Source organism: Colletotrichum godetiae (genome assembly GCF_030913485.1).
Source record: "Colletotrichum godetiae strain CBS 193.32 chromosome Unknown BDP55scaffold_4, whole genome shotgun sequence".
In the NCBI taxonomy this organism is placed as follows: domain Eukaryota; kingdom Fungi; phylum Ascomycota; class Sordariomycetes; order Glomerellales; family Glomerellaceae; genus Colletotrichum; species Colletotrichum godetiae.
The window spans coordinates 465572-490712 of NW_026851252.1; the positions used below are offsets into that span (position 1 = coordinate 465572).

At 50.9% G+C, this 25141-nt stretch overlaps 10 protein-coding genes across 10 annotated transcripts; 6 read left to right on the top strand and 4 right to left on the bottom strand.

Annotated features, from left to right (window-relative positions):
- Positions 1–619: 619 nt before the first annotated feature.
- Positions 620–1713, top strand: BDP55DRAFT_750954 (NmrA family protein; the record flags this gene model as incomplete). Its single annotated transcript, XM_060580630.1, has 2 exons — positions 620–965; positions 1027–1713. Exons 1-2 carry the CDS (start codon positions 699–701, stop codon positions 1711–1713), a joined length of 954 nt encoding a protein of 317 aa, XP_060434966.1. The 5' UTR covers positions 620–698.
- Positions 1714–2663: 950 nt separating this feature from the next.
- On the top strand, positions 2664–4066 carry BDP55DRAFT_646529 (uncharacterized protein). Its single transcript, XM_060573712.1, has 4 exons — positions 2664–2981; positions 3045–3334; positions 3401–3469; positions 3537–4066. The coding sequence occupies exons 2-4, from the start codon at positions 3113–3115 to the stop codon at positions 4008–4010; spliced, it is 765 nt and encodes a 254-aa protein (XP_060434967.1). The 5' UTR covers positions 2664–2981; positions 3045–3112; the 3' UTR covers positions 4011–4066.
- A 369-nt stretch (positions 4067–4435) lies between these two features.
- Positions 4436–4887, top strand: BDP55DRAFT_646530 (uncharacterized protein). Its single transcript, XM_060573713.1, has 2 exons — positions 4436–4633; positions 4656–4887. The coding sequence occupies exons 1-2, from the start codon at positions 4524–4526 to the stop codon at positions 4780–4782; spliced, it is 237 nt and encodes a 78-aa protein (XP_060434968.1). The 5' UTR covers positions 4436–4523; the 3' UTR covers positions 4783–4887.
- A 2876-nt stretch (positions 4888–7763) lies between these two features.
- BDP55DRAFT_646532 (uncharacterized protein) lies at positions 7764–8528 on the top strand. The gene has a single exon (XM_060573714.1). It carries the CDS (start codon positions 7779–7781, stop codon positions 8421–8423), a length of 645 nt encoding a protein of 214 aa, XP_060434969.1. The 5' UTR covers positions 7764–7778; the 3' UTR covers positions 8424–8528.
- A 46-nt stretch (positions 8529–8574) lies between these two features.
- BDP55DRAFT_700766 (uncharacterized protein) lies at positions 8575–9876 on the bottom strand (the record flags this gene model as incomplete). The annotated part of the gene is made up of 3 exons (XM_060577911.1): positions 9805–9876; positions 8772–9744; positions 8575–8657 (listed from the first exon to the last, which is right to left on the bottom strand). The coding sequence occupies exons 1-3, from the start codon at positions 9823–9825 to the stop codon at positions 8575–8577; spliced, it is 1077 nt and encodes a 358-aa protein (XP_060434970.1). The 5' UTR covers positions 9826–9876.
- Positions 9877–11142: 1266 nt separating this feature from the next.
- Positions 11143–12929, bottom strand: BDP55DRAFT_764143 (Carboxylesterase; the record flags this gene model as incomplete). The annotated part of the gene is made up of 3 exons (XM_060580914.1): positions 11143–12269; positions 12347–12571; positions 12650–12929. 3 exons carry the CDS (start codon positions 12927–12929, stop codon positions 11143–11145), a joined length of 1632 nt encoding a protein of 543 aa, XP_060434971.1.
- A 1668-nt stretch (positions 12930–14597) lies between these two features.
- Positions 14598–17320, top strand: BDP55DRAFT_750971 (uncharacterized protein). Its single transcript, XM_060580631.1, has 6 exons — positions 14598–15131; positions 15185–15274; positions 15326–15481; positions 15533–15755; positions 15804–16373; positions 16426–17320. The coding sequence occupies exons 1-6, from the start codon at positions 15007–15009 to the stop codon at positions 17185–17187; spliced, it is 1926 nt and encodes a 641-aa protein (XP_060434972.1). The 5' UTR covers positions 14598–15006; the 3' UTR covers positions 17188–17320.
- Positions 17321–17566: 246 nt separating this feature from the next.
- BDP55DRAFT_764145 (UVI-1h) lies at positions 17567–18832 on the bottom strand. The gene is made up of 3 exons (XM_060580915.1): positions 18495–18832; positions 18163–18408; positions 17567–18069 (listed from the first exon to the last, which is right to left on the bottom strand). Exons 1-3 carry the CDS (start codon positions 18690–18692, stop codon positions 17947–17949), a joined length of 567 nt encoding a protein of 188 aa, XP_060434973.1. The 5' UTR covers positions 18693–18832; the 3' UTR covers positions 17567–17946.
- A 959-nt stretch (positions 18833–19791) lies between these two features.
- BDP55DRAFT_646536 (uncharacterized protein) lies at positions 19792–20185 on the top strand. Its single transcript, XM_060573715.1, has one exon. The coding sequence runs from the start codon at positions 19809–19811 to the stop codon at positions 19971–19973; it is 165 nt and encodes a 54-aa protein (XP_060434974.1). The 5' UTR covers positions 19792–19808; the 3' UTR covers positions 19974–20185.
- Positions 20186–21649: 1464 nt separating this feature from the next.
- On the bottom strand, positions 21650–23028 carry BDP55DRAFT_542007 (uncharacterized protein; the record flags this gene model as incomplete). The annotated part of the gene is made up of 4 exons (XM_060568273.1): positions 21650–22201; positions 22270–22605; positions 22674–22841; positions 22897–23028. 4 exons carry the CDS (start codon positions 23026–23028, stop codon positions 21650–21652), a joined length of 1188 nt encoding a protein of 395 aa, XP_060434975.1.
- Positions 23029–25141: the final 2113 nt, after the last annotated feature.

The window sequence follows — 25141 nt, forward strand, 5'->3', positions numbered from 1 at the left end:
TACCTAAGTAAAGGATGAGGTAACATTCCAAGTACGATTGTTAAAACCCGACAGAAACCAAAGTGGATGCACGAGGTAGCAGATACAGGCAACAAAACTAAGACAAAAAACCTTGACAAGCCACTTTATAGAAATAATGTTCTTTTCGTTTGAACTAGCATTCCAATCTTAGCCTTCTTCCATCCCGCGAGGCCGGATCAAGGGGGCCGGAGGCGAACGGCCGAGAGACCCGCTTTTCCCGGCGTGAGGGGCGGAGGCGGCATTTCCCCAACCGGTGACGAGGGAGCAATGCGAATTGAACGCAAAACGAATCTGGAGCGATATCTCACCCTCATTTGTAGATTCAAACGAGAACTTACAGGCAAAGACCACGTCTCATGATTTGTCAATTCCCATGGCTTCAGAACTGAATTGCGCCACGGACTCCGCCTTACGAACTTCGTCTGCCCATTCTGGTTATTAAGCTACCCCAATTTCTAAGCTTGAAACTCAGCGAGAAGAACAATTTGAGAGTTATCCACTAGAAATATCCACTACACTGTCAGCTGGTTCTCCACGGACTACAAAGGGCCACTGTGACGTCTCTGCGTCTCGACGGACGGACTACAAGTATTTAACATTATGTGCCACTAGGTCCAAGTTGTTTTGGTTTGTGTAGATAATCACAGCATCTTACATTATTCGTCTACCAGAGCAAAATGACATCCCCCCACAAAGTTGGTATCTTCCCTGCCTCTGGAGGGATCGGTGGAGGAACTGTAAAGCACATTCTCCAACGTCTCTCCCCGACGAATTTGGTTCTCATCGCCAGAAATCCCAAAAACCTTTCGGATGCGCAAGCGCTGGGAGCAGACGTGCGCCAAGCTGATTACGACGACGATGCATCGATTCGAAAGAGCTTTCACGGAATTAAGACCCTGTTCTTGATTTCCTATGCATCAGTTGAACACGAACACAGATCTCGAGTAAGGCTCAACTCCCTTGGTGGTTGGAAGTATGTATGATAGCTAACAAAACCACGCAAAGCGACACAAGTTTGCCATCGACACCGCCATTGCAAGTGGCGTGAAGCACATCTTTTACGGGTCTTTGGGCTTCGCTGGATCTGCAAAGAGCCGGAAGTCAGTGGCACATGTCATGAAGGCGCACCTCGATACCGAGAGATATCTTCGTGACTGCCGCAAAGAGCATCCTGGGTTCGACTACACGATTGTCCGCGAGGGGCTTTACACCGAGTCTTACCCACTCTACACTTCGTTCTTTGACCCGGCTCGACCTGTCAACGAAATAAAGATTCCTCACGATGGTGGCGGTCCCGGAATCGCATGGGTCAAGAGAGAGGAGCTGGGAGAAGCTACAGCTGAGCTCATATCGCGCTACGTCGCAGACCCTGACGGCTTTCCCTACTGTCATGAGACAATACTCTTTTCGGGTATCAAGACACTGACTTTGTCGGAAACGGTCGGCATTCTCAGCGAGATCGCAAAGGTTCCAGTTGCGATCAAGCAGGTTTCAGATGATCAGTTCGCCTCTCAGGCGCAAGTGATTCCCAACTTTACCTACCATGGGATTGACTACTCGAAACCATGGGCTTCGTCATTTGAGGCGTTTCGCAGGAGTGAGGCGGCTGCTGCGTCTCCGTTGTTGAGTGAGCTTTTGGGAAGAGAGCCGGAGGATTTCAAGACCACTGTGATAAACTCCTGCAAATATTGAGTAACTCAATGGATCAACCAACAAGGTGTTGTTACCTACGGACTTTTACACACAATTACCTCGTCTTGCATCGCTTATTTCCTTGTCACTTGAGCTAAGATGCAGAGATGCAGGTTTGGGCGTTCCTTGCGGGGCAAAGCTCCGAGCAAACAGTCCTACTCTTCGGGGCGTACACGGCTTTGCATTGTCCCTCTCTGCCACCACCTGACCGGTCAGACGTATATGTCTGGTGGCCGTGAGATCAAAAGTAGCCCAACCCAACTAGGAAACAAATGGTATTGACACTCCAAATTAACTTATACAAATTGCCGGAACTTTCTCTCCATTCAAGCCATGCGTGCCACGATATCCTTGGAAGATCTTCCCAGTTCCAAACCAGTAGAGCGTAAGGAATGGTTGATGCCATATCGTATAGAGCTTCCCCGGATTGCATTTGAGTCCACTTTGAGACATTGATATGTATCCTAAAGTACCTTATGTGCTAAAATTGGCATTGCAAGGTGGCCTCAATAACTACAATGGTATCAAATTGATACCTGGAACCAGTGATGGACTGAACCAGCCCCACATGGGCACCTCATACTCCGGCCTGCCCTTGACGCCGCCATGCTCTGCCATTGTCGGCGATCAGGTAGATCCAGGGACCGACTTCCATTCCACAGCTCTACACTTCATAGGTTAGTTCCACAGGTAGCAAATTGCTAAACCACTCGGTGGACAAGGAAAACGACCGCTTTTTGGTGGCTAATGTAAGGACAGACGGTGCTTTACTTTGTATCCCGAGTGCTAAAGCAAGGGGCTCTTGTGAGGCTTCTGTACGTTCGAGACAATTCAAAAGTTGGCTTCGTTCAGATCAGGCTGCGCAAGTAAGCGCCCATGATTCTAATTCTAATAGGTCCCAATGCGAACCAGGTCTCAGCCGACTTCTCAGCTGACTTTTCGGCCGTGATATGTCGAGGCCCAGATGTCAGCACGATATCCTTCCGCGTCTGATTTGAACTTGGCACTCTAAGCCACCTTTGAAGACACAGGAATCAAGTCGCGTATAGATACCATTGATTCCTCTTTGCCTCGGCGGAAAGTTCCCCAGGCTGTTTTTCATCGATACCTATAGGTAATCTTGCACTCGTCTACCAACACACGCTACGCTTCGAATCTTAAGAAGGTCAAATCAAAGTCATTATGTCGCGTAAGGAGCCAACCCCGATGCGGGATCTCGAACAAGGAATGTACGTGGTCGACGATTCGGTGCAGGAACCGAAAATAGAGTAAGTCGCCTTAATAACCATTTGTCTCCAGATTTGAAGACACTTCATCTTACATCCTCCCAGTATCGTCGTCGTTCCAGGCTTTGGCGCAGATACCCTGAATTGCTGGGCTTGGAATCCAGAAAAGAGGAATGTTGGTGACAGGGGAAAAACCATGGAAGACGATCATGGGAGCTACGGCGAGACGCGGATTCAATTGGGTAACGAGCAAGTTAGGATTATCGGCCACGTTCAAGAGAGCTCGCATCCTGCGCTACGCTTTCGCTTCAGCGTGGCAAGGCACCTACCAGATTGAGAACTTTTTCGACAGCATCGTCCGTGGGCTGCTCCTTTCGCTTCAAGCTAACCGAACCGTTGGTCATCCTTCTCGTCGATTCCAAGAAAATGAGTGACATGATAACCAAGTGTTTTGAGTTCAGGAACCCGGCGAAAAGGGTCGACCAATTATCTTCATTGGTCACAGCATGGGGGGACTAGTAATTGCCAAAGTAAGTATATGCCATCTCTACCTTGGAATCTCGGTCAACCATGGGCCTATCTAACAGGCTTCTTCAGGCATTGACCGAGATGGATAGACTCCGGAAGGACTTCGGAGAACTCCTTCCCTGCGTCACGAGCTGCGTTTTCTTCGGGACCCCATTTGTTGGCACTGGAATGGCATCATTCTTCTTTGACGTGGTAGAGATTATGAGAAGACATGCCCTGAAAGTCAGTGGAGCATTCTGGAGTATGATGCGACCAGAGAGTGAATCTCTCCAAACACTACGCCATGAAGTCGCACACCTGGCCCAGCGTACTGAGCCCAATATTGAGCTTCGCTACGTCTTTGAACAACTGCAGTTCGACGAGAGGGAGATGTTTCCAGACGTTTCCGGTGGCAACATGTTCGAACGGAAGATGGATGGATCATTTCTGTCTTTCTTGGCTGGGCTAGACGAGACGACCTCATTAGAGCTCCACAAACGACTCGAAGGCTACCTCGAGGTACGGTTTACCAAAATCAATACACTCTACAGGATTGGTTACTGATTATAAACCAGAATGACAAAGGGTTATTCGTTAGCTGCGCGTCTGCAACCATGGGCTCGGAGAAAGGCCTGGGACTGCAGTTCAATCACCGTCAATTAGTGACTTTCAAGCATGCCAATGATGGAAAGTATAAAGCTGTGTTGGCTGAGCTGAGGCCTCTAGTCGACAACTCGGAGGCCGCCTGTCGGAAAAGGCTGGTTGCGTCAAGCCGACAATGCATGTCATCTCAAATGGTGGGGGATCTGATGAATACGCTCGACTCTGGTCTCTGGTATAAGCATCAAGCCATCGTGGAAGCGAAGAAAGAAAAGTCATGGGTCTTCGAGAATGAACACTATCAGTGCTGGGAACGTTCTTGGTCAACCAGTCCGTTCTTCTGGATCGTTGGGCGGCCCGGTGTGGGTAAAACGTCAGCGACGTTGTCTGCCATTAGCAGCATATACCACAAGATCAGGCTGAGCTCTGGGACGGGAAAGTCACTCCTTGGATTCTTTCTCTGCGAATCGTCCGGGTATGGCTCTTCTTCGATTGAGTTGCTCAAGTCACTCGTACTTCAATTTATCAAACAGAACCAGCTACTTGCTACGTACGCCAAGCATCTTCCGAAAAGAGACAACCGGAAAGTACACCTTCAGCTGACAAAAGCTTGGATGACGACTCTACCGCTACCATGAGCTTACACAATCTTTGGCGCTGTTTCATAGATATTCTCGCCGATGACTCCATTGGCGACGTTTACGTCGTCATCAACAACATACATTTGCTTGAGTAAGACCAGTACACCAACATGCTCATCGACCTCATTAACGGCAATTTCAATCGCCAAAGTCAGCCTGGCGGGGGAACTCAAAGAGCTCGGAAATGGCTGATCACAAGCGCAACAGGCGGTGACGGCCATCGTTTCAAGAATCTGCTTGCTTCAGAGGCGTCGTATGTCGCTGATCTATCCACCGGCGAATTTGCTGAGAAAGTCAAGAGTTCTCTTCAGGATCATGCGAGGAGACAGGTCATCGACCTGCATCAGAAGAAGAAATACACGCCTGACCAAAGATACATGATAGAGGACATGATGGTCGACAATGCGGACAACACACATTGGATTGATATCCAATGCATCCGGCTGTTGCAATTGGAACCCGACAGCAGTACGGAGGTCATAACAAGAACCTTAGGCCTTGCCAATGCATCAAGTTTGGAAAGTCTCGTGCGCCATTGCTGGCTGATGGTAGGCCCCAATAAGTGCAATTTTTTGGCGTGAAATTGAGCATTCCGTTGACGTTTGTAAATAGGTCCTTGAGCGGGATCCACAACTCAGGCACTCTCTCGTCGAACTGCTTCGAGCACTGGTCTTGGCTTTCCGCAGCCCATCCATGAAAGAGCTCTACATCTTGTCCGGCCTGAAAGACGAGGAGGAGGCGAAGCGCCTGGTCGACCAGTGCGCACCAATGATTCAACTAACCACTCCGAAGAATGGCTTGGCAACTGTCGAGTTTGAGAATGCAACCCTCAAGCACCACCTCCTTATGAGATCAGATGAGCTTCTCGGTATGTCGGGGGATACCTACATCCATGAACGACGAAATACGGAAACGAGCATGAAGCGATGCCATGGCGTACTTGCTTGGAGATGTCATACCTTTTTGAAAAGAGCTGTAGCAAGTCCCGCTGTGGCGGGGGTGGATGGGTTGGCGTTGGAGATGCCCTCATATCCCTTAGACTTTTGGATGAATCATGCAATCCAAGGCAAGCCAGAGCTTTCGGAAGATCTAGCTCGCAATCTACATGGCTTCTGGGAAAAGTCTTCACGCCTGAGGGATGCCTGGTTAGTCCTGTGTCTGCCCACTGCGCCGTCTTTCGAGCACAGCGTCTCCGTTCAGGGCACGACAGCGTTACACGCAGCAGCAGCATTCGGATATGACAAGCTTGTAGTGAGCCTGATCGCGAATGGACACCAGCATGAGGTAGATAGCCAGAACTCAGATGGGTACACCCCGGTAAGTGACGAGAACCTTTTGTGTTGTTTGGATGGACCCTTCTTACTGACTGTCACACAAGCTTCATATCGCCGCTCTTTTCGATCGCACCGCGACTATCAAGGCTCTCCTCAGAAGCAAGGGCGAAGATGCTGCTGTCGCCGTGAACAGACACATGAAAGAACTTGGGACTCCGCTTCATTTGTCCGCAATTCAGGGACATCTTGCTACTCTGACGCTCTTACTGGATAAAGGAGCAAACCCGAATGCTTTGAGTGAAACCTATAGCCCTGTCATCAATGCTGCAATCAAATCCGGTCACAGCGAAGCAGTCCAGGAATTGCTGAAACATCCCAAGATCGATCTTGATGCGGCCAACCCCCGCGGCTCGCCGCCGCTTGCCCTGGCTGCAGGAATGTCTCCAGAGGATGTGTTCAGGCGTATCTTGATTGGAGGCAAGGCGAAGTGGACAGTTCAAAATCATGGACAAGCTTTGAAAGAAGCATGCTACAGTAACAAGCCGGGAAACATCAGAGCTCTCCTTGATCACGCAGGAGAGTCTTTTGACGACGCTGCTCTCAGATCAGCAATCTTCGCTGCCGCCATCGGAGATAGTTGGGACTGCGTATTAGCAATTTCGCGACCGGACCTAGGTGGCAGCAACGTTTTCTACCTTGCGGCAGTGACCATGCGCGACGGGAACTCAGCCAAGACCGTACTCGAACAGACATGGAGCAATTCCCCTTCAACTATTGAATTGGATGTGCGCAACGCAGCTCTTTACCAGGCTACAGATAACCAGAAGGCACAGACGGTGGCATGGCTTCTGAAGGATTGTAAGGCGGATGCCAATGCTACAGACCACCGCCCTCGCAGTTTGGATCCGAGTTGTTTTACAGATATTCCAAGCTCCGGGAACGCTTTAGCTGCCGCGGCTTGGGACGGCACTATCGATATTGTGAAGATGTTGCTAGAACACGGGGCTCAGATTGACAGTCCGTATGGATGCCCATTGCAGCAAGCGGCGAAAGGAGGTCATGCTGAGGTCGTCGGTCATCTCCTCAACCACGGGGCCAAGATTGATAGAATTCCTGGAGAGAATGGCGACTATTTCAAGGGGCCTGGATTTCCGGAAGGCACTGCATTACAGGCTGCCTGTGAGTCTGGGAGAACTGACGTGGTGAAGGTACTCCTTGACTGGAATGCAAACCCAAATCTTGGGCGAGGCTCGTACACCAGCCCCATCATCGCCGCAACGAAGAAGGATTTGCCCGAGATTTTGAAGCTCCTTCTCGCTGCGCCAGAACTCGTTGTCAATACGACAGGAGCCAATAATCTTGCGACACCGTTATCGAATACAGTGTCTCACATGTCATACGAAGCCACAGAGCTCTTACTCGACGCCGGCGCCAACGTCAATCAGTCAAGTCCCGATGGAGCAACAGCCCTCATCCTTGCAGCACGCAAAGGAGATGCCAAGATCTTGCAGCTGCTAATAGACCGTGGAACTGATGTTCTTCATGAGGGGACAGACAAGCAAACGGCTCTTGACGTTGCTGCAGATGAAGGACACATTGACTGTTTGCAAGTACTTGTGGGTAGTTTGTCTCCACTCTTTCGCGGGCTCAAGAAAGCAATCGCGAATGGAAGCACATTCGCACGAGATCTCGTAGCTCGTCCGGGGGATGATCATGATATTGTAGACATGCTCGACGTCAAAAAGTTGCGGGAACAGCGGGCGAGCCTTACAAGAGAGGTTGAAGACCTCCATTCAATTCAACTGGGGTGGGACGACATGATGTCCAGGGTGCAAGCAGCGGAGACAAATGCGGCAGGCTACAGGCAACGAATGGAACAGATGCAACATGAGAGAGACTCAGAAAGCGCGAAGACGAGAGAAGAGCTGGGCAAATACCAGGCCGCGATACACGGCTTTTCGAAACTGCAAGAGAAGCACGAGTCTCTCAGGCAAAGCTTTGCAGCTTGCGAGCAGAGCCTTACGACCCAGGAAGAGAATTTCCGCAGTGAAGCACAGAAGCTACAGAAAGAGCTTGATAGACTACGCTCATCCTCAAGAGACGCCGAAATGAGGCGACAGGTTGCCATGGACAATGCAGCAAAGGCGAAACGACGACTTCAAACAGCTGAGGAAGATGTGGCGAAGATGCAGGCTGAGATTACTCTTTTGCAACAGCAGCCACGGGATTCCGAACAACGATTTGAAAGGCAATCGATTCAGTCAAGTGGTCGGGATGACGGAAGTCACAAGGAGGGAACCGACTTCTTAGGGATGAATGCTGGCAGGCTCGGCATCAGTAATACTCTTGCTAGCTTGAATGACATCAACATGGCCAAAGGTGCCAAGAAACTCAAGAACATGGGCAACAATGTAAAAGCCAATATGGCCGATATGCTTCCGAAGAAAATGGGGGGTTCCTGAGTGGAGGTATTAGGAACCTATTTCTTCTTCAGGAGTCAAACATGGATGGGGGTTTCTTTCTACCGCGCCAGCTGTCATGTTACATGGATTCGTGTTTAGCTCAATCAATTGATCATGATGTATTTTTCACTGTGCTCCTTCGGTTGAGCCATTAGTTTGAAGATCTTGACAGTAGTATTTGCTGATTTTGATTACTGGGCTGAATGGGAGGCGGATAAATTTCACAGCTTGAGGCTGCAGTTAAAGCAGGACGTATGAAGAGAACGTTCAGATGGATAGCAAAGTTAATAATTGTTGAATGATGTTCTCCCAAAGTGGCAATTTGTCGCCATTCTCCGGCTAGCTTACAGATATCTTCTAGTCTCTTCCTCCCATCGCGCTTGGTGATGGCCCAGTTCCAGGCAAAAAAATACACAAATGTGATGATAAGCAGGCTTGCAGCAGCTAGGGGGCCGATGATAGAGAAGACAGTGAAGTGGTAAGAAGCCTTTTGGAATGTCGCGTTATCCTGGAGATCCGTCGCGAAGCCAACTTGCATAGCCGTCAGGACTATAGCAATGTAGACGGTGGAGCTTGCTAAGATGGGTAAATGGTCGCTCAGAAAAGCACCATACTGGTTCCATCGGGGCATATAGCCACGCAGAGGGGTCTTTCGGAATAAGTAGATCTTGTTGAACCGGCTGAGACGAAGCTCTCCGTAATAGAAGCGCTTGTCGACACACTGATAGACATTTCCTCTGTTCAGCAGCTCTTGAACAAGCATCTTCCATGGCTGCCATTGTAACTCCTGCGGAAGAAGGTTACTAGCCTTGGCGATATGAAAGTCGCTCTCGTGTGCTACAAGAGCCACGTACGAGTGGAGAAAGCCAAGAGCGCGTCGACGAGTGTCGCTACAAGCAGTCGGATACCCATTGATAGGCGTCTTATGTGGGTGTGAGTGAGGCAGATACTCTTCCCAAAACTGAGGCTCAAGAAGATAGCGCGGTAGCGGCTTCATGAAGGTGCGACCTCCACCCCACACAAGGTGTAAATCCATGTGCTCAGTGACCACAATTTCGCGGCCAAAGAATCGTTGGAGATGGAGCGGGTGTGGCGGCATAGGCCTTCCCGCGAACCACAATGAGTCGAATAAATCAGTGAGTCGGTGAAGGTTCAACTCCCGATCAAGCCATTCCGAAACCCTTTCAGCAGGAGCACTCAAATTTCCAGATGGGGTTCGTTCGGATGCCGGAAGCAAATCTGCAAGCATTTCCTTAAAGCTGCGTGAAGGACTGGCAGCCTGCGACCCAGACTCTAGAACTCGCCTTGTAAAGGGAGCTGACTGAGTAAAGTTCATCATTGAAAGGACGTTTTGGGATAGGCAGTCACAGCGGTCACTCACACGGCCTTCAGGCGAGGACATCTTCTTCGGAGATCTTAGGTGCCTAATCAACAAAGACTTGGCAAAATGCGGGGAATCGGAGTTGAAGTCAGGAACAGGGAATCGAAATAACTGAGATCTAAGGCGAGCTTCTAAGGGCGGGCATGGCAGTCAAGTATTCCGCTCATGTACACTAAGGCACGACTGACAAGAGCAGTCTGGGTACGATTACGGTCTGGCAAATGAACTGGATTTGGTTCAGCCCTGAAAAGCAAGCATGCTTCGGAGAACCCCACGTCTTAGGAGCCCTGAAGTTTCCCAAGCTCACCTCCGACTAATTGGCCCAGATGAGGGTTGAACCGGCATACAAAAAGCTTTGCCAAGGCAGCCTGCCGGAGATGGCAATGGTCATGCAGCCCTTAGAAGCCATTCATTCCAGAAAGTCCAGCACGCCCAGATACGAGGAGCCAAATGGTCCTCCCGAATCTGAAGCAGTGCCTTTTCATAACCACAACACTACCAGCTGTTTCTACCACCCTTCTTGTCTGGGAGTGGAAAAAATACTTGTTTCACTTCTTTTGTATCTGTATCCGTATTCTTTCCAGCAGAGATCGACAGATGATTTGTTCAAAGGTCAAGGCTTTTCACGTTGAATCAGTTCAGGCACCATGATATCCCTTCGAATATCCCTTAGAATCCACATCCCAGGGCGCTTCAAGTCATCGCGTAAGGCAAGGTAGATATTAAGATGGGTGATTACGGCGACGGCGCAGCGTTTTTTGCGACCTTTTAGATGATGGCGCATCCACAATTGTCTGGCTCCTCACTAATATCTCATAGCTAGAACGAGGGCTGTTCATACATTAATTGGTTACTTGAGGTATTCTGATGGTTCCGTCTGTCTTCTACTTGTGCGGGGTCCATTTTGACGAACCTCGTCGCGCGGCCCGGCGCCGGGCAGATGCCCCCACTTATCGGAACGGATACGGCCTTGGACGACCCGCTCTATCGGCCTCCCAGCTGCGAACTTGTCCGAGGCACAGGAGGCCGTCCCACCCGGGCGGTAAGTGGTACGAAGACGGAATCAGGGGGTGGATTAAAATTCAAATCTCTCCAGCTAATGTTTTTTAGGAAATGCAGAGGTGTTTGCAGACAAGCCCCCGTAATACCCCGCATAGAGTGCAAAGTTGAGATGGGAGAGGTTGCACAACGAGACGACTGAGATGCCCACGACGGAGATGATGATTGTAATGTAGAAACCCTGGGTCGCATGCCAACAATACTGCAGATAAACCAACGGTTATCGATCCCGGCTTGAAGGTAGAGTAATCGAGTAATCTGTATCTAACCGCAGAGCCCTCATTTTGTCATGGCGTACGACGCATCAAAAAGATTACAACGGCTGTCAACCACCTTTGAATCTATCATTGAGACTCCGTCACCAAGAACTCCACCCAAGTTACCCAGGTCCATCGCACCAGGCATACCAGAAAACTGCGTCCAGACAGGCACTCCAGGCCCGTTGGTGGGGTTCTTGGCAAAGTTAGCCCACGCCGTTTGCATAAACTTGCTCAGCGCAAGAGCCTGATCAGGTGTTGCCGGCGGCGGCGGAAGGTTGCCAAAGACAAATCCAATCTCAGAGCCGTGTACCGGGCGAGACAAGATACCCCCAGGTGTTGGCGGGAAAGAGGTGGAGTTGAAGAGGTATCTCCAAGTTGGCACCCCGGATTGGGCCGAGAGACGAGCTTCGTGGGCAATGCTACAGGTCCAATCCAAATCTGTTGCAAACTGAGTGATTGCGTCTTTTGGAGTCGGGAAAGGCATCCCGGCTCCAACCGGATATGCGGTAACGACAGCCTTCTGCAGGGCAGTATCTCCGGGAAAAGTTGCCGCAACAAAGACATCCAAAGCGGTCGGTGGCTGGGCCATTGTGAAGATATCGGCCTCCCTGAGGTTCGTCCCTATCATCATGGGTACGCGAGGAACCTTGCCCGAAGCTCGTGTAGCATCAGGTGACGCTGGTACGTTTGCGTCTCCGTCGGCTACGGGTGGGAAGTTGAAGGGGCCTTTAGACAGTACGGATACAATAGCGTCCACCGGTGCGGCTTTCACACAATCAAGTGCCTTCTGATTGCCGCAGTTCAGCGAAGCCGCGAGTGATTGAAACGGGGTCGCCATATTTGGTCTGCCCAAGAGACCGGTCATGAGCCCGATGATGTCTCCGCCTGCCTGTGGTCCGGTGACGAGATATGATGTTCCAGACTCTGTGATTACCGCACGAAAGGGGGGCTGTGCACCGCTTGTAAGTAGCAAAAGGTCGACGGACGAAGCACCGGCCGACTCCCCGAACAGCGTCACCTTGTTTGGGTCACCACCGAAGGCCTTGATATTGCGTTGAACCCATTGAAGTGCTAGTTTCTGGTCCATCAGACCGACGTTGCGCATTTGCGGAGGTATGCCCTCGACATCACCGGGGAATCCGAAAACTACAGTCGGAATGATTAGCAAAGTTCAACGTCAAAGGCAAAAGGATGCTTTCTCTGGGTTATCAACAGTCACTCACCACTCGTTCGGTAGTTGGGCGTCACAATGATAACGTCCTGGTTCTGTGCAAAGCTCGAGCCATCGAACATTGGTGTGTTGGCAGATCCAAACTGAAAGCCTCCACCATAGTACCATACCATGACAGTTCTTCCTTCGGCGGGTGGTGGAGAAGAGGGTGCGTAAACATTGAGGAATAAGCAATCCTCGCTTTCCGGACCAGACGGCATCGTGGCAGCAATCGCAGCTGTTGAAAGTCAGTATCGCAATGAACATGAGCAAAGCCCCAAATAAGCCCCGATGAATATCAGTGGGTGTCACTCACCAGGAATAGCTTGGATGCAGGATGGAGCGAAAGCAGTCGCGTTCATTACATCGTTGTGAGGCGCCATCGAAGAGGGCACCGGCGGTGCAAAGCGTTGTGGTGGTGCCGCATACCGAACTCCCAAGAACTTATTGAATCCATTCGCTGTTAAACCGGAGTACGATCCATCGTCCAATTTGACTTGTGCTGGTTGTTGTGCATACCCAAGTGTAAGGAGCGCAAACAAGACGAAGGCGGTAGTTGTGGATTGAGGAGACCAGCCCCTGAACGAGAACTCCATGATTGACCCCATGATTGACCTATTAGTACCTTGTGTAACACGCTAGATATTGTGAGAGAGAGTATTGTCGTCGATGTTTTATCAGATCACACAATATTTCTCTGCCGTATCATAGTTGGGCCAAGTCCCTTTATGTCTTTGGCCCTCAACGGGGTTATAACATGGTATCCTCGGCTTTTCCGAAGCCTTTACATGTTCCAACCCTAGTATCAACCAGATGCAACTTGTCAAATACTACAGAGAGCGGGAGGTTATTTTCCCAAGAACCCAGCCGTTTGCAGAGGAAATAAGCTACAGTGGAGAAGCCGCAAGGAAGACCCGAGAGCTTGGACTCGGCCCATCGTCTCATTGGAGAGAATTGATGAATGAAACATTCCAAGTGGCACGGTGAGCTTGGTTTACCGGTGGGATCATGAGACTTGGTCATTTTTATGGGATTCTACCCGTCGCGTCCACCCAACCGGCATCCCGCACGTGTCGTTTCACACCTTATTCGGGTGGACGGCCGTCAAAACGGGTAACGGCGAACAATATCTGTAATGCGTTGTTCGACATCTCACCAGCACTTTTCGAAAGATAGAAGCAATTATAAAACGGAAGACCCGGTTCGTTCCAGACGGGTCAGCATTGGGTAATGAAACATAATTAGCTGCAAGAAACAACAAACGAAGTCTAACGAGTACAAGCGGGAAGAAGAATTCCGAGAGCCTTATAATGAGTAAACCGTCCCATGCGTAAAAGGCAGACATGATGTCGCGATAATGTGTGGAATACTCTGTCTATTCAAGGGGCTACTCTATTTTGCGTCCTGTCTGTCTTCTTCACTTGTCCGGCGGCCATATTGCCGCTCACGGTCACACGGACCGGCGCCGGAACAGCCCCATCTTAAAGCCGGACACGGCTTCGGCATATCCACTTTATCGGCCGCCCAACCGCAGACTTGTCCGCGGGCCATAAAGTTGTCTTCAAAGGCTATGAGTTATGAACCAGCTAGGATGAAACAGCTGAAGCAACAATAGACAATGAGTCGATACGATGATTTGGAGTTCCCATGGTACTCCCGAAGCTTGCGATTGATCTCGGGAGCTTGGCTTCCCCCACCAGCAGTCCTTCACCGAGAAGCCGGACGACGGTTTCGGTAACGTCCGATGATGCTACCAATATCTGCTCCCAGTAGGCAGCCACGTCTGGGGCCTGAGTCAATTTCACAGAGAGGATGGCATTTGCGCTAATAGACAGCACGGCATTATCTCGCCGCATTCCATTCTGCTTCATTATCGGAGAATTGCTTAGTTATCGCAATACTAACTTGCCTCAACTCAAGATGGGGGTTGATTCAATGAGAGTACATCTATCCCACCGCAATCTGTTTAGAGATGGACTTGGCAGAGTTGCATCATCCCACAACTTTGTTTTCTTCTGGCGAAAAGCAGCACGGATGAAGTGTTGCACAGTCAGATTTCTTGCCGGGTTTTCGCGTTCGCATCGGTGTAACGGACCATGGTCAATAGAAATCCGATAATGATGTAAGCTGACCAACTTATTTCCGAGTTGCTTGCCTTAAGCCAAGGCCGCCAAACGAAGCCCATCAGTTCTTTCAAACTACACCAGTCCGCCAAGGACCGACCAAAACTACGCTAAGTAAAGCTCAGTGGAAGATTGCAGGCTGGGCTGGTCAGCAGCGAGTCGACAAAGGGTTTAGCCTCACATCATCAGAACCTTGTTTCCTTATTGTAGCTGAAATACTCACCATAATCCGGTATTTTTCTTTTAAGACAGACCACCGCGATGAAGGATTCATAAGCTGGTCTACTCAGCCCCCTGCTTTCGCATTTGCAGCAGCATGCGCGACGAGGACGATGATGATCGACCCTTGGCAGACGCTCTGACGAGGCCTCTAAGTTGCGCGTCTCATGTTGGATACATTCTTCTCAATGTTGGTACTTTGCCCACTTACACAACTACTGCTAAGACGGTCTTGGCATCATGGAATATATAAGAGCAGTATCTACCCAGTACAGGGCATTGCTTCGATATAGCAGATGGAAACAAGGCAATTGGACATCATTTAGACACGATGCTGAAGCTTTTTTCTTTCGCCTTCTTTCTCCTGTTCAGTGACAGCGCTATTGGAAGTTCTCTCAACGATACGGCTTATGACTATGTTGTCGTTGGCTCAGGACCTGGGGGTGGCACTCTAGCGTAAGGATTGCCTCCGACTACCCTCTTGTCAAGTTATTGCTGACATTTTCCAGCGCAAGCCTTGCACGTGAGGGCCATTCTGTCTTTCTCATTGAGGCTGGAGGCAATATGGGTGATGATAGTCTTCAGCAGATCCCCGGCTTGTGAGTTTCTGGACCGCTCGAGATACAAGTATTTGTGCTTATACTTCATAGAGCGGATGTCAACTCGGAGCACCCTGCTATGTCTTGGCAGTTTTTTGTGTCTCACTACCAGAATGAGACTCAAGCCCGTCGCGATCGTTACTTCACCTACCGTCTTGCAAATGGCACACTCTGGTACGGCATTGATGCCCCGGAGGATGCAACTCCGTAAGTCACGCACCAACACGTTGATTGAATAGACATTAATCACAGTTTCAGATTAGGCATATACTACCCCAGAGGAGCTACGGTCGGTGGTTCTGCTATAGCGAATGCCATGAATGTGATTTTCCCACCCGACAGTGACTGGAACCACTTCGCCGATGTTACAGGTGACGAGTCCTGGGGCCCTGAAAACATGAGATCAATGTTTATCGAGCTTGAGAGAAATACCTATGCGCCTGAAGCGACGCCAGGCCATGGTTTCGACGGATATATTTCGGTAAGAGGACTGCATCAGCAGGAAAAAAATTTAATTGACAGGAGGAAGACAAACAGAAACAACATTTCTTATGTTGTCGATCGGCCGGGCGTACTTCGTGTGGTTCAGAACGCCATCTCCCAAACTGAGGGCATCGAAGCACCCGACTCCAAACGAGTCATCGACCTGATGGAAAGAGACATGAACCGCCCCGATAGCGATCGTTACGAAATCCCGGGTTTGTATCAGGTACCATTACATATTGACGAGAACCGCCGCAGAAGCAGCCCGTGGAATTACATCACGGATACTTTGGCTGCGAGACGGCAAGATGGAACACCACGATATCCATTGACCATGAGTACCCACAGCCTCGCGACTCGCATTCTAATGGAAAATGCCGGGACTCGCTTGAAGGCCTATGGGGTAGAGTTCATGGTTGGAGAAGGTCTCTATGAAGCCGATCAACGATATGATGCCTCGGTCGAGCCCCAGGTACGCGCTGTGAGGGCTAAGAGGGAAGTGATCATCTCAGGCGGTGCATTCAACACTCCTCAGCTTCTCAAGCTCAGTGGAATTGGACCTCAACAAGAGTTACAGAAATTCGACATCCCAGTTATTGTTGATCTTCCAGCCGTGGTAAGCATTGGCTTCCTCATGAGAAGTCTCTTCATACTAATGAATCTCCCAGGGTGAGTTTCTGCAGGACAACTACGAGGCGGGCATCAACGTTCAGTCAAACATCGCATGGGAGAATAGTCCCTTCGCAGAGTGTACGCCTGGTAGCCCTGAGACAGACCCCTGCCTTGCACAATGGGAAGCCGGCTATGGTGCATATGGTGAGGCGGCTGCTCCCATTTTCATGCTGCATCGTAGCAACCAATCCAGGAATGCAGATTGCGACCTCATAATCTTTGGTGCGGCCGGTGGTGTGTTCGATGGTCACTACCCCGGGTTCAGCGAAATTGTATGGCCGCCGACATCCTTCTTCTGGGCTGTCGTGAAGATGCAAAACGGCAATCCGACAGGCACCGTGAGGCTCAGATCGTCCAATCCCCGAGAAGCACCAGACATCAACTTCAACTTCTATCAAGAAGATTCCGATGTCGATATTTCTGCTCTTTCTGAGGGCATTAGCCATCTCATGTCCATCATGAACGCCACTGGAGAGCCGTATCAGCCCTTCCAGGTCATCGACCCCCCTGCGGATCGTTCACTCGAGCAACATATCAGAGATCACACTTGGGGTCATCATGCCGCTGGCAGCTGCAGAATGGGCAAGACAAATCTGGACAGTTGTGTTGATTCAAAGTTCCGGGTTCATGGTGTTCAAGGACTTAGAGTTGTCGATGGCTCCGTCTTCCCGAGAGTGCCCGGCGGGTTTCCTGTTGGTGCGACATATGCTGCCAGTCGGAAGGCATTCCATGACATAGTCACCGACTTAGAAACGTGACAGTGTTGTATGTATTGTCTATTGTATCTGACTTTGATTGAGCGTTTACAAGGATGGGGCTTTGGGGGCTCTTTTTGTTCTTTATCACCGGCAAGGCCGCGGAAAGTCAACAGGAAACCGTCGTAGGTAGTCACACACACACAACCAGAAATTTCTATAAAATGTGTCTCTCTTTTCAAAAGTCCATCAGCGGCCTTCTGACTACTTTGGGTTCCACTGGCGAGGACCTAAATCGCGAAGTACTGTCATTTTGTAGGGCTTCGGTTGCGGTTCTTACGAAATAGACACACGCAACCCCGTCTGGTTGTCTGTTTATAGGATTCGGGAGCCATGATCAGATCACGGTATCTACATTTCCATACGTAACGAGACCACTCTTGCAATCATCACAGATTTTCAGGTTCATGTTCGGCGATACACTACGACGCTGCCAGGTTGATTATCAATTCCCAATCACCTAGTAAAATGTGAAAGCAGTTTGTATAAGTGTCGGCTGATCAAGTCCCAGCTCAGTGGCAACGCAGTCATCTCGCTTCTAAGGATGGTGTTAAAGCAACTGCTCGAGCGAAAACCATGCTGCATTAATAAAGAAAATACCAATAGAGAAAAATTACACTGCCGATGAACACAAGCTCCCGTGGCTGAGCGCAGAGAAGCTCCGTTCCATTATGGCAGCATCAAGAAATGAAGTAGGCTTGCCCTACTCGTTCCAAACCAGCCCTTCCACTCCCTTCAGTCATTCATAGATAATCTGACGAGTTACAGTTGAAGGCCTTGGTAGCGGTCGATCGTGGTGGTGATAGTTCCGGTGAGCATGCTGGCCTGTACCTGGAGATCGGTGGCTCTGCTCTGCACGGCATCGATGAGGGCAAAAGCGACGGTCTTAGAGCGTAAGAGTGTCAGCCAAACCCCTCGACGTACTCGAAACTTTGGTAGGTTCCATGGTGGGGAGAGGGGTTGAAGAATTAGACTCACATCGACAATATTCTCCACCTCTCTGAGGACGGCAGCGATGGGCGCACCGATCAATGGAACGGTCGAAAAAAGACCGGCCTTGCCGATGAGGACGTTGAGAAGCATCTGATGAATGCGCACGAACTCTCGGAACGCCTCAAAGATGGCATCGGACTGGGGGCCGGCTGGGACGGGAGGCATCCCCTGCATCTGGGCGAGGGCCGTGGTGACGGTGCTGACAATGTCTACGAAGCCCGCGATGATTTTCTTTACGTGACAGAAAAGAAAGGGATTAGCTTCGATATATCGACAATGATTCAACATCTGGGGAACGCCTATGGAGCTGAACTTACTGGGTATGGTCCTAGGCCGACGATGATCAATGGCCCCGTGAGGATAGAGATCTGTTTCGCAGGGGCAATGAGATCGTTGGACTTTTTGGTGACCATGTCGATGTTTTGAACGACCTGAGCTGGGGTCGTCTGGCCGAGGACGGAGTCGCTGCAGATTGCCAGGGCAGCGACGGCGAGCTTGAGGATTGAGAACTGCATTTTGGTGATTTTGGGAGGCGAAGTTACTAGAAGCCTGGTTGGTATACTTGGAGAAGATGGACTTGACTATGATTAGAAGACGAGATGATGATGAGAGCTGTGCTGCGAATGTCAATGTTGCCGGAAGATGAACAACTTCTTATACTTGGTGTTGGGTGACAACAGCAAAATCATTTGTATGCATCTTGAAGTCCACTATCAGCAATCTCAGACTCTGCGGATTTCCCTCACCGGCCGAGATCCTGACACCCTCATGGCTCGTCACTTACACTGCCGCTTTCATGCCAGCAAACATGAGCATGATGTTTGCCAAGCTCCTTCATTAGGAATGATCAGCAACTCTGCAGATCTCTTCATCTTGCTGGAAAATCTAATCCCAAGCTAAGTCTTCAGAGCAGTCCCTGTGTATGAGAATCAAGAATCACGGGCTTGGGCGGAAGAGCTTCAATGACGAACTATCACCCAGTGCTGCCAGGATACCTAGTATGTGTGTAATCAGAGACATTTTAAATCCGAGACAGTAATGCTTTCCCAGTTCTTTAGTTCAAGAAACTTGTCTCCTAAAAAGGTAACTTCTCAAAGTCTCCCTTCCGGATTCTTCAAAGTGAATCACTTAAAATGACCCACCTAAGCTCAAATCAAACCCGACAAGTCAGACGGTGGAGCAAACAGCTCGGATGAATACTTAATCTCGTCGTACCAAGATCTGCGATGGTTTCACCTCAAATTGTCGACTAACCTTCCTCTTAGCACCGCCGAAGACCACCGAGATACCGCTTCGGGCAACGTCTCGTCAGATGAGCCCCAGTACGCTCTAGGTCGGTGTTTAGGCCAGCCCGCCTAACGCTTATGAGAGAAACAACATAATGATGTAAGTGATATCTTGGCAGAGAAATTTATCTCCAAGAGCCGAAGCCAATCCACTTGCGGCAGCTGTAGAAACCTTGCCTGTTATAAGCATAAGCATTCCCGAACCGTTGTTGTACTTCGGGTGTTGGCATTTGGCATAGTGCGGAAGCTTTATTAGTTCCCGAGATGAAAAATTCGATTAGAAGGCGGGACAGGCCGGCAACAGTCTAAAGCTTCCCGTGTCAACCTCCCTAGACTCTCACGTCAATGTGCGCATCATCAAGCACCAAGGAGCCTGACAGAAAAGAAATCAATTCAGAGAAAAGGAGTGCTTATGATTTTGCGACGAATTTCAATCAACCGATGTTTGCCCGGACTTCAAGCCGGTATTTGCTATGGTGTAAGGCAATTCATTTCATCCCTCGTTCCTGAAAGGCTCAGATAGTCTCAGAATCTCCAATCCACCTCGCTCTTCTACGAATACCAGAACGGACGTATGCTAGCTTGGCACCGACTACCGCTTCAGGCTAAACGGCCTTCTCCACACCAGATTAAGATCTCGGGCTGGTGACGTGCCGGGCAGTAAGGGGCATTCAAGGGCCGTTTGGCAGAGTCCCCCGACTCAAGGTCGGTGGTGCTGAGACAACTGTCTCTCTTGTGGAGTTCCGGCGCCGATCTTCCCGACGATTGCATATTTCGACAACGGCGTCTCAATGCAGTGAGTGTCAGTGGATGCCGAGGTAGGACAGTAAACGTCTAAGCTATTTTGCGCAGGTTCAGAAGGGAGATCCCACCCCCCCCTCATCAACGTCTGCGTGTGCGCTTCGAGCTCCGGTGCTTGGTCTCCCGAGATGAGCGTCTTGGCTTGAATGTAGCCACTGTGCGGAAAGGAAAGAAGCAGTCTCAAGCAAGCTACCTTGATACATCATTCAGTCTTTGGGTGGACCGGAGTCCGTCTACTACAGAGCGCGGGCGTGAAACATTCGAAAATGGCTTTATAAACCGCGCGGGTACCTTAGACCAGCCTGCACCTAGAAAACGGTATCCCTTTGGGCATCTGGCGGCTACCTACAGTCCAAGGAGAAAGCAGCGAGCTATTTAACGCCTAATTCCAAAGCATTGCCCGTATTCGGACCCACTTCCGGTCCGGGGAACGCTGCACTCCCGTCCCGAGATGTGATCCACCTCTCCGAGTGTGTGCTCGGCAACCATCGCCCGAGACGCCGCCGAAGCCTGGACACGCAGACCGCACTTCTGGTCCATGGGAAACGATTTCCCCGGATTTCCATCCTCCCCTGCCACCATATTCAGACTAAGAAGGCGACGTCCAATCCTACTGCACCACACCACCAGCCCCTCCCGCCCTTGACAACCACACCGCACCACGCCATTCGCACCGGCCAAGAGCCAACCGTGACTTTGTGCATCCTGACACGAAGTTACATCGCTCCGATCAACGGCCAGCACATAACAATGCGAGCAATGCAACCAGGTCCGGGGGGGGGGGGGGGGGGGGGGTTAAGCACACAACCATCACTATCCAGTCATTCTCACCAGCGGATAACCATATAGTTTCTTTCTTGCAAGAATGCAATGTGCCACATTATGTCAAGAAAGCTCCTTGAAGCCTTCTCCCGTCTGCTAAATCCTACGCTTTGGATAAGCGCGTCTATGTACATGAAGTGAAATCGGGGTCTACTGCAACTAGAGTTGCTTACAATTTCCCTTTGAAGAGAGAGATTTTGCGTGACCTCGTGCTGCCAAATAGAATTACCCTCCATGCCCATTCGCCTGAGAAACCATTGTTCCAATTACCTGCCCGCCGTGTGTTCCTATCCATCATTTCGATCCTTCCTTTTCCCGGTTTATCATCAGAGAGTGTAATGGGGTATATCTGTATATCCGTGCTGTCGTAGCATTGAGTTTGTCGTTAAGTTCATATGGATGCGATCCATTCATTAAAAGCCCGGTCATCCAATGTAGGACGAATGATTGCTTAGTCTTCCAGGCATTAGTGTAGAAATGAGGTCAAAGATTTCCCCCGAAGAAGCAAAGGGATAGAAAAGAAAAGCCTAGAAGCAAATGATCCATTTTACAGGGCCAAGAGTCTAGAGGAGCGCGACAGCTCCGACAAGGCCAGCCAGCAAGGCGGCCCCCGGCGCTCTGTGGGCGTCGGCGGCAGCGGTCGGCACGACCACCGGAGCTTGGCTCGATACCGTGACCGGGGGAAGGGTCACAGCGCTGGTCGTAGGAACGACGAGAGTGCTGGCGGGACGGGTCTGCGTAGCGAACACGGTTCCCGATACGGTGACGTAGACCCATGACTTCTGCGTCACGACACTCTCGCCTCCCACGGTCACGGCCTGAGTGACCTCGACGTGTGCCGTTTTGGTCTCGACGATGACTTCCGTGAGGGTGTGGACCTTCTCGACGGTAATGGTCTTAGTGCCCGTGGCGGTGACCCAAATCGTCTCTCCGTGTTCGAGGGTCTGATAAGTCGTGACGGGTTTTGTAATGGTCTCGTAGACTTCCGTAGAAAGATGCTGAGTGGTCTTTACGGTCGTCCAGATGTCCACTTTGGTGGGAACCTCCGTCACGATGGTAGAAGTGGACGTGTAAGTGACGACTACCGTCTCTCCACCGATGGTTTTGGTCTCGGTCTGGCCATTATGTTAGCTCGGGGAGGCTTGGGAAGGTTTAGCTGGGAGAAGGGGCTCTGAAGACTCACCACAGGGCAGAGAGAAGTGATGGTGGTGTACTCAACGTCCTTTTCCGTCTTGGTGACGTCAGGGAGCTTCTCGGTCTGCCAGACCTTGGTAGGAACGTGAGTCACGATGGTGGACGTGGTGGTGTATGTCTTGGTCCAGGTCTTGCCGCCTTCGGTGTAAGTCTCCGTGACCGGGCAGAGACTGGTGAGGGTGGTTAGCTCGACATCCGTGGCCGTCACTACGGCCGTCGGGCCCGGAACGGTCTCGATGATCTTGGTTGGCTTCTTCTCGACGACGGTACTGAGCGTAGTGTACACAACCGTCTTTGTGGTGCCCTCTCCAACAATCGTCTCCGTCTGTAGAAGCTGTTAGTTTCTGCGAGTAGCCTTTTCTTGGAGCCTTTGTTTGGAGAGAAAATACTTACGATCGGGCAGTAGGTGGTGTAAGTGGTGTAATCGGTGTCGATTTCCGTCACGACTTCCGTGGCCCCAGGAAGGGTCTCATAGATCGTCGTGGGATGCTTCTCCACGACGGTGGAGGTGGTCGTAATGGTCTCATACTGAGTGGTGTGTTCGCCGGGCTTCGTAATTGTCTAATAAGGGACGTCAGCTCCGCGGCATCAAGAAAGGGGCTTGAGGACTACTCACAACAGGACACACGGTCGTGTACGTGGTCAAGACTTCTGTGACGATGGTCTTGGTCTTGTCCTTACCCCAGTCGTGATCCTCAGTTGCGAGGGCAGTGGCGGCCAGAGCCAGCAGAGCAGTGGTGAACTTCATAGTTGCGGACAGAGGCGAGGTTGAGAGCAATCAAGCGAGAGATGCTCTTGAAACGAGGGGAGGGGAAACGAGAGCTTTGACTTGAGCGAGAGTCTCTTCAGTAACCTTAACGAACGAGTCACTTTACAGCACAAGACCACGAGAAAGTGGTTGGCTGGGAGATGGAGAGAGGCTGGTGAGGGCTGCAAGAGGATGGAGAAAAAGGAGAAAAGGTTCGGACAAAGAAGAGATGGCTGGGTAAGCTTATATCTTGAGGGCATGAATAGGTGGCCGGCATACCCGGTCTGCCTGCAGACGGACGGGTGAGGAGAAGAGGAAGCAGAGTGCGGAGGATGAGATGACATCTCTGCTCGTCGACCAACAGAGGTTGACGATCTCCAGTACGGCTTGCAGTAGTCTTGGGCCATGTGGACAGTAGACCGGTCACGGCCTGGTCCACGAAAGAGGACCTTTGGTAGGGTGTCGAGGACGAGTACGCCAAGTCTGTGATACGAGGAAAGGCGATCTTGGAGATGCAGCCCAGCAGTTGGGAAGAACCTGGAGCTCCATGTGTGGCTGGAGGAGAGCTCGATGGGATAGGTGAGGACGCTGGTGTAGGACGATTCCTGTGGTGTGTGTCGATGAACGACTTAGTCTCGGCCGAATGGCGACACGGCAGCCAAAGGCGCAGTTTTGACTCGAAATCGGAAGATGAGGCATACGCCACCTGGTGTGCGTAGTGCAACTGCAGCCAAGAGACGAGGTTGGACGACGACGACAGACCTGGACGGCGAGGCTCGACAAGGTTCAGCGATACCCATGTCACCTTTGACCGTCAGACAGGTAGCTAATGTGATGACTTGAACGAATAAGAGCGCGAGAGCTGACTAGGGCCGATGGCATTGCAGCTTACAGAAAGACTAGGCAGACCGCCATCCCCCGGCTGGCCATGTTGCCCCGGCCATAATGCCGTTGTAAAGGCTGTCAGCTCAGCCCTTGATGTCCTGGCGACTGGTGTCGGTAACGGCCGACTGACGATGACGGCACATGGAGGGGCATTTACTATAATCCAGGTGTCTTATGTGGTGAGCTTTGGGAATCCCTTGGCCCAATGACAGCAGGATTGACACGACACAGGCTGTGAGCAAGGCATAGAGCCAATAATTCCAGGGCTTTTCGTCAATCCTGTCTGACTAGATGCTCAAGAAGGCTGGCAAGGCAGCACTGCAGGCCGCGAGGTGACGGAAATGTTCGCTGGCAATCGAAGAAACCCCCTCACTTGGTCCATCTTTGCCTTAGTCGCTTCACACAATCGCGTTCGCTCTTGATTCTTGACCGATCAAGTACACCCGAGTAGTAATAAAGTTGAGCACCAGCAAACAGCGGCGTCTTCGTATCGCAGATAGTCGTTGGGCCTTGCGCTGTCAGTCATTTTCTAGCCGCGTCTTCTTTTGATTAGATTTTCGCCGTCAGGAGCTGGATATGAGGCGGACTCGACCGGTGCATAAGTTTCTCAATGTCGGACAAACGTAGCGCGATGCTTGTTGTGTCCTCGAGGAGGGCTCGTGTCCATGTTGTGGCACCAAGCTCAAGACCTGCAGGCCGCGGGGAACGTCCAATAAACAGACGCACCAGGGTTGCAGTCCAAGTCGTTGGTGTACAGGAACGCGTCCAACCAGACCCAGGGGCCGGCTCCGAGCGAGCACAAAACTTGTTTTGGTGTGGCCGCCAAAATTCTGGAAAAGAGCCGGGACTATGGTAACCAGGCCAGCGCCGGGCAAATCCAAGGAAAATAGTGTTGACAAACTAGACCTCGGTCATCCGTTTACTAGTCTTGCTTGGAAGATGCATGTCTTTTGAAATGATCCAAAAGCCATCGTGGAGTTGGATAGAGCGAACTGCGCCATTGCCCGACTGTGCCCAGTTGTCAGCCAAGATGCGAAGCCGCCCGCGTCTTGCCCGTGTATTCGGCGTGTTCGTGGGTTGACAACTAAAGCTCGGCACAAGTTCCCCAAGTGCCGCCATTGCCAGAGTATGATCCAGCGATCGCCCAAGTGGCCCAATGTTTCCCGCGGGGTACCCCTGACTCGCCCCAGCTATCCAGCCGCCCTAGACTGAACTCTGATGTGTTGGT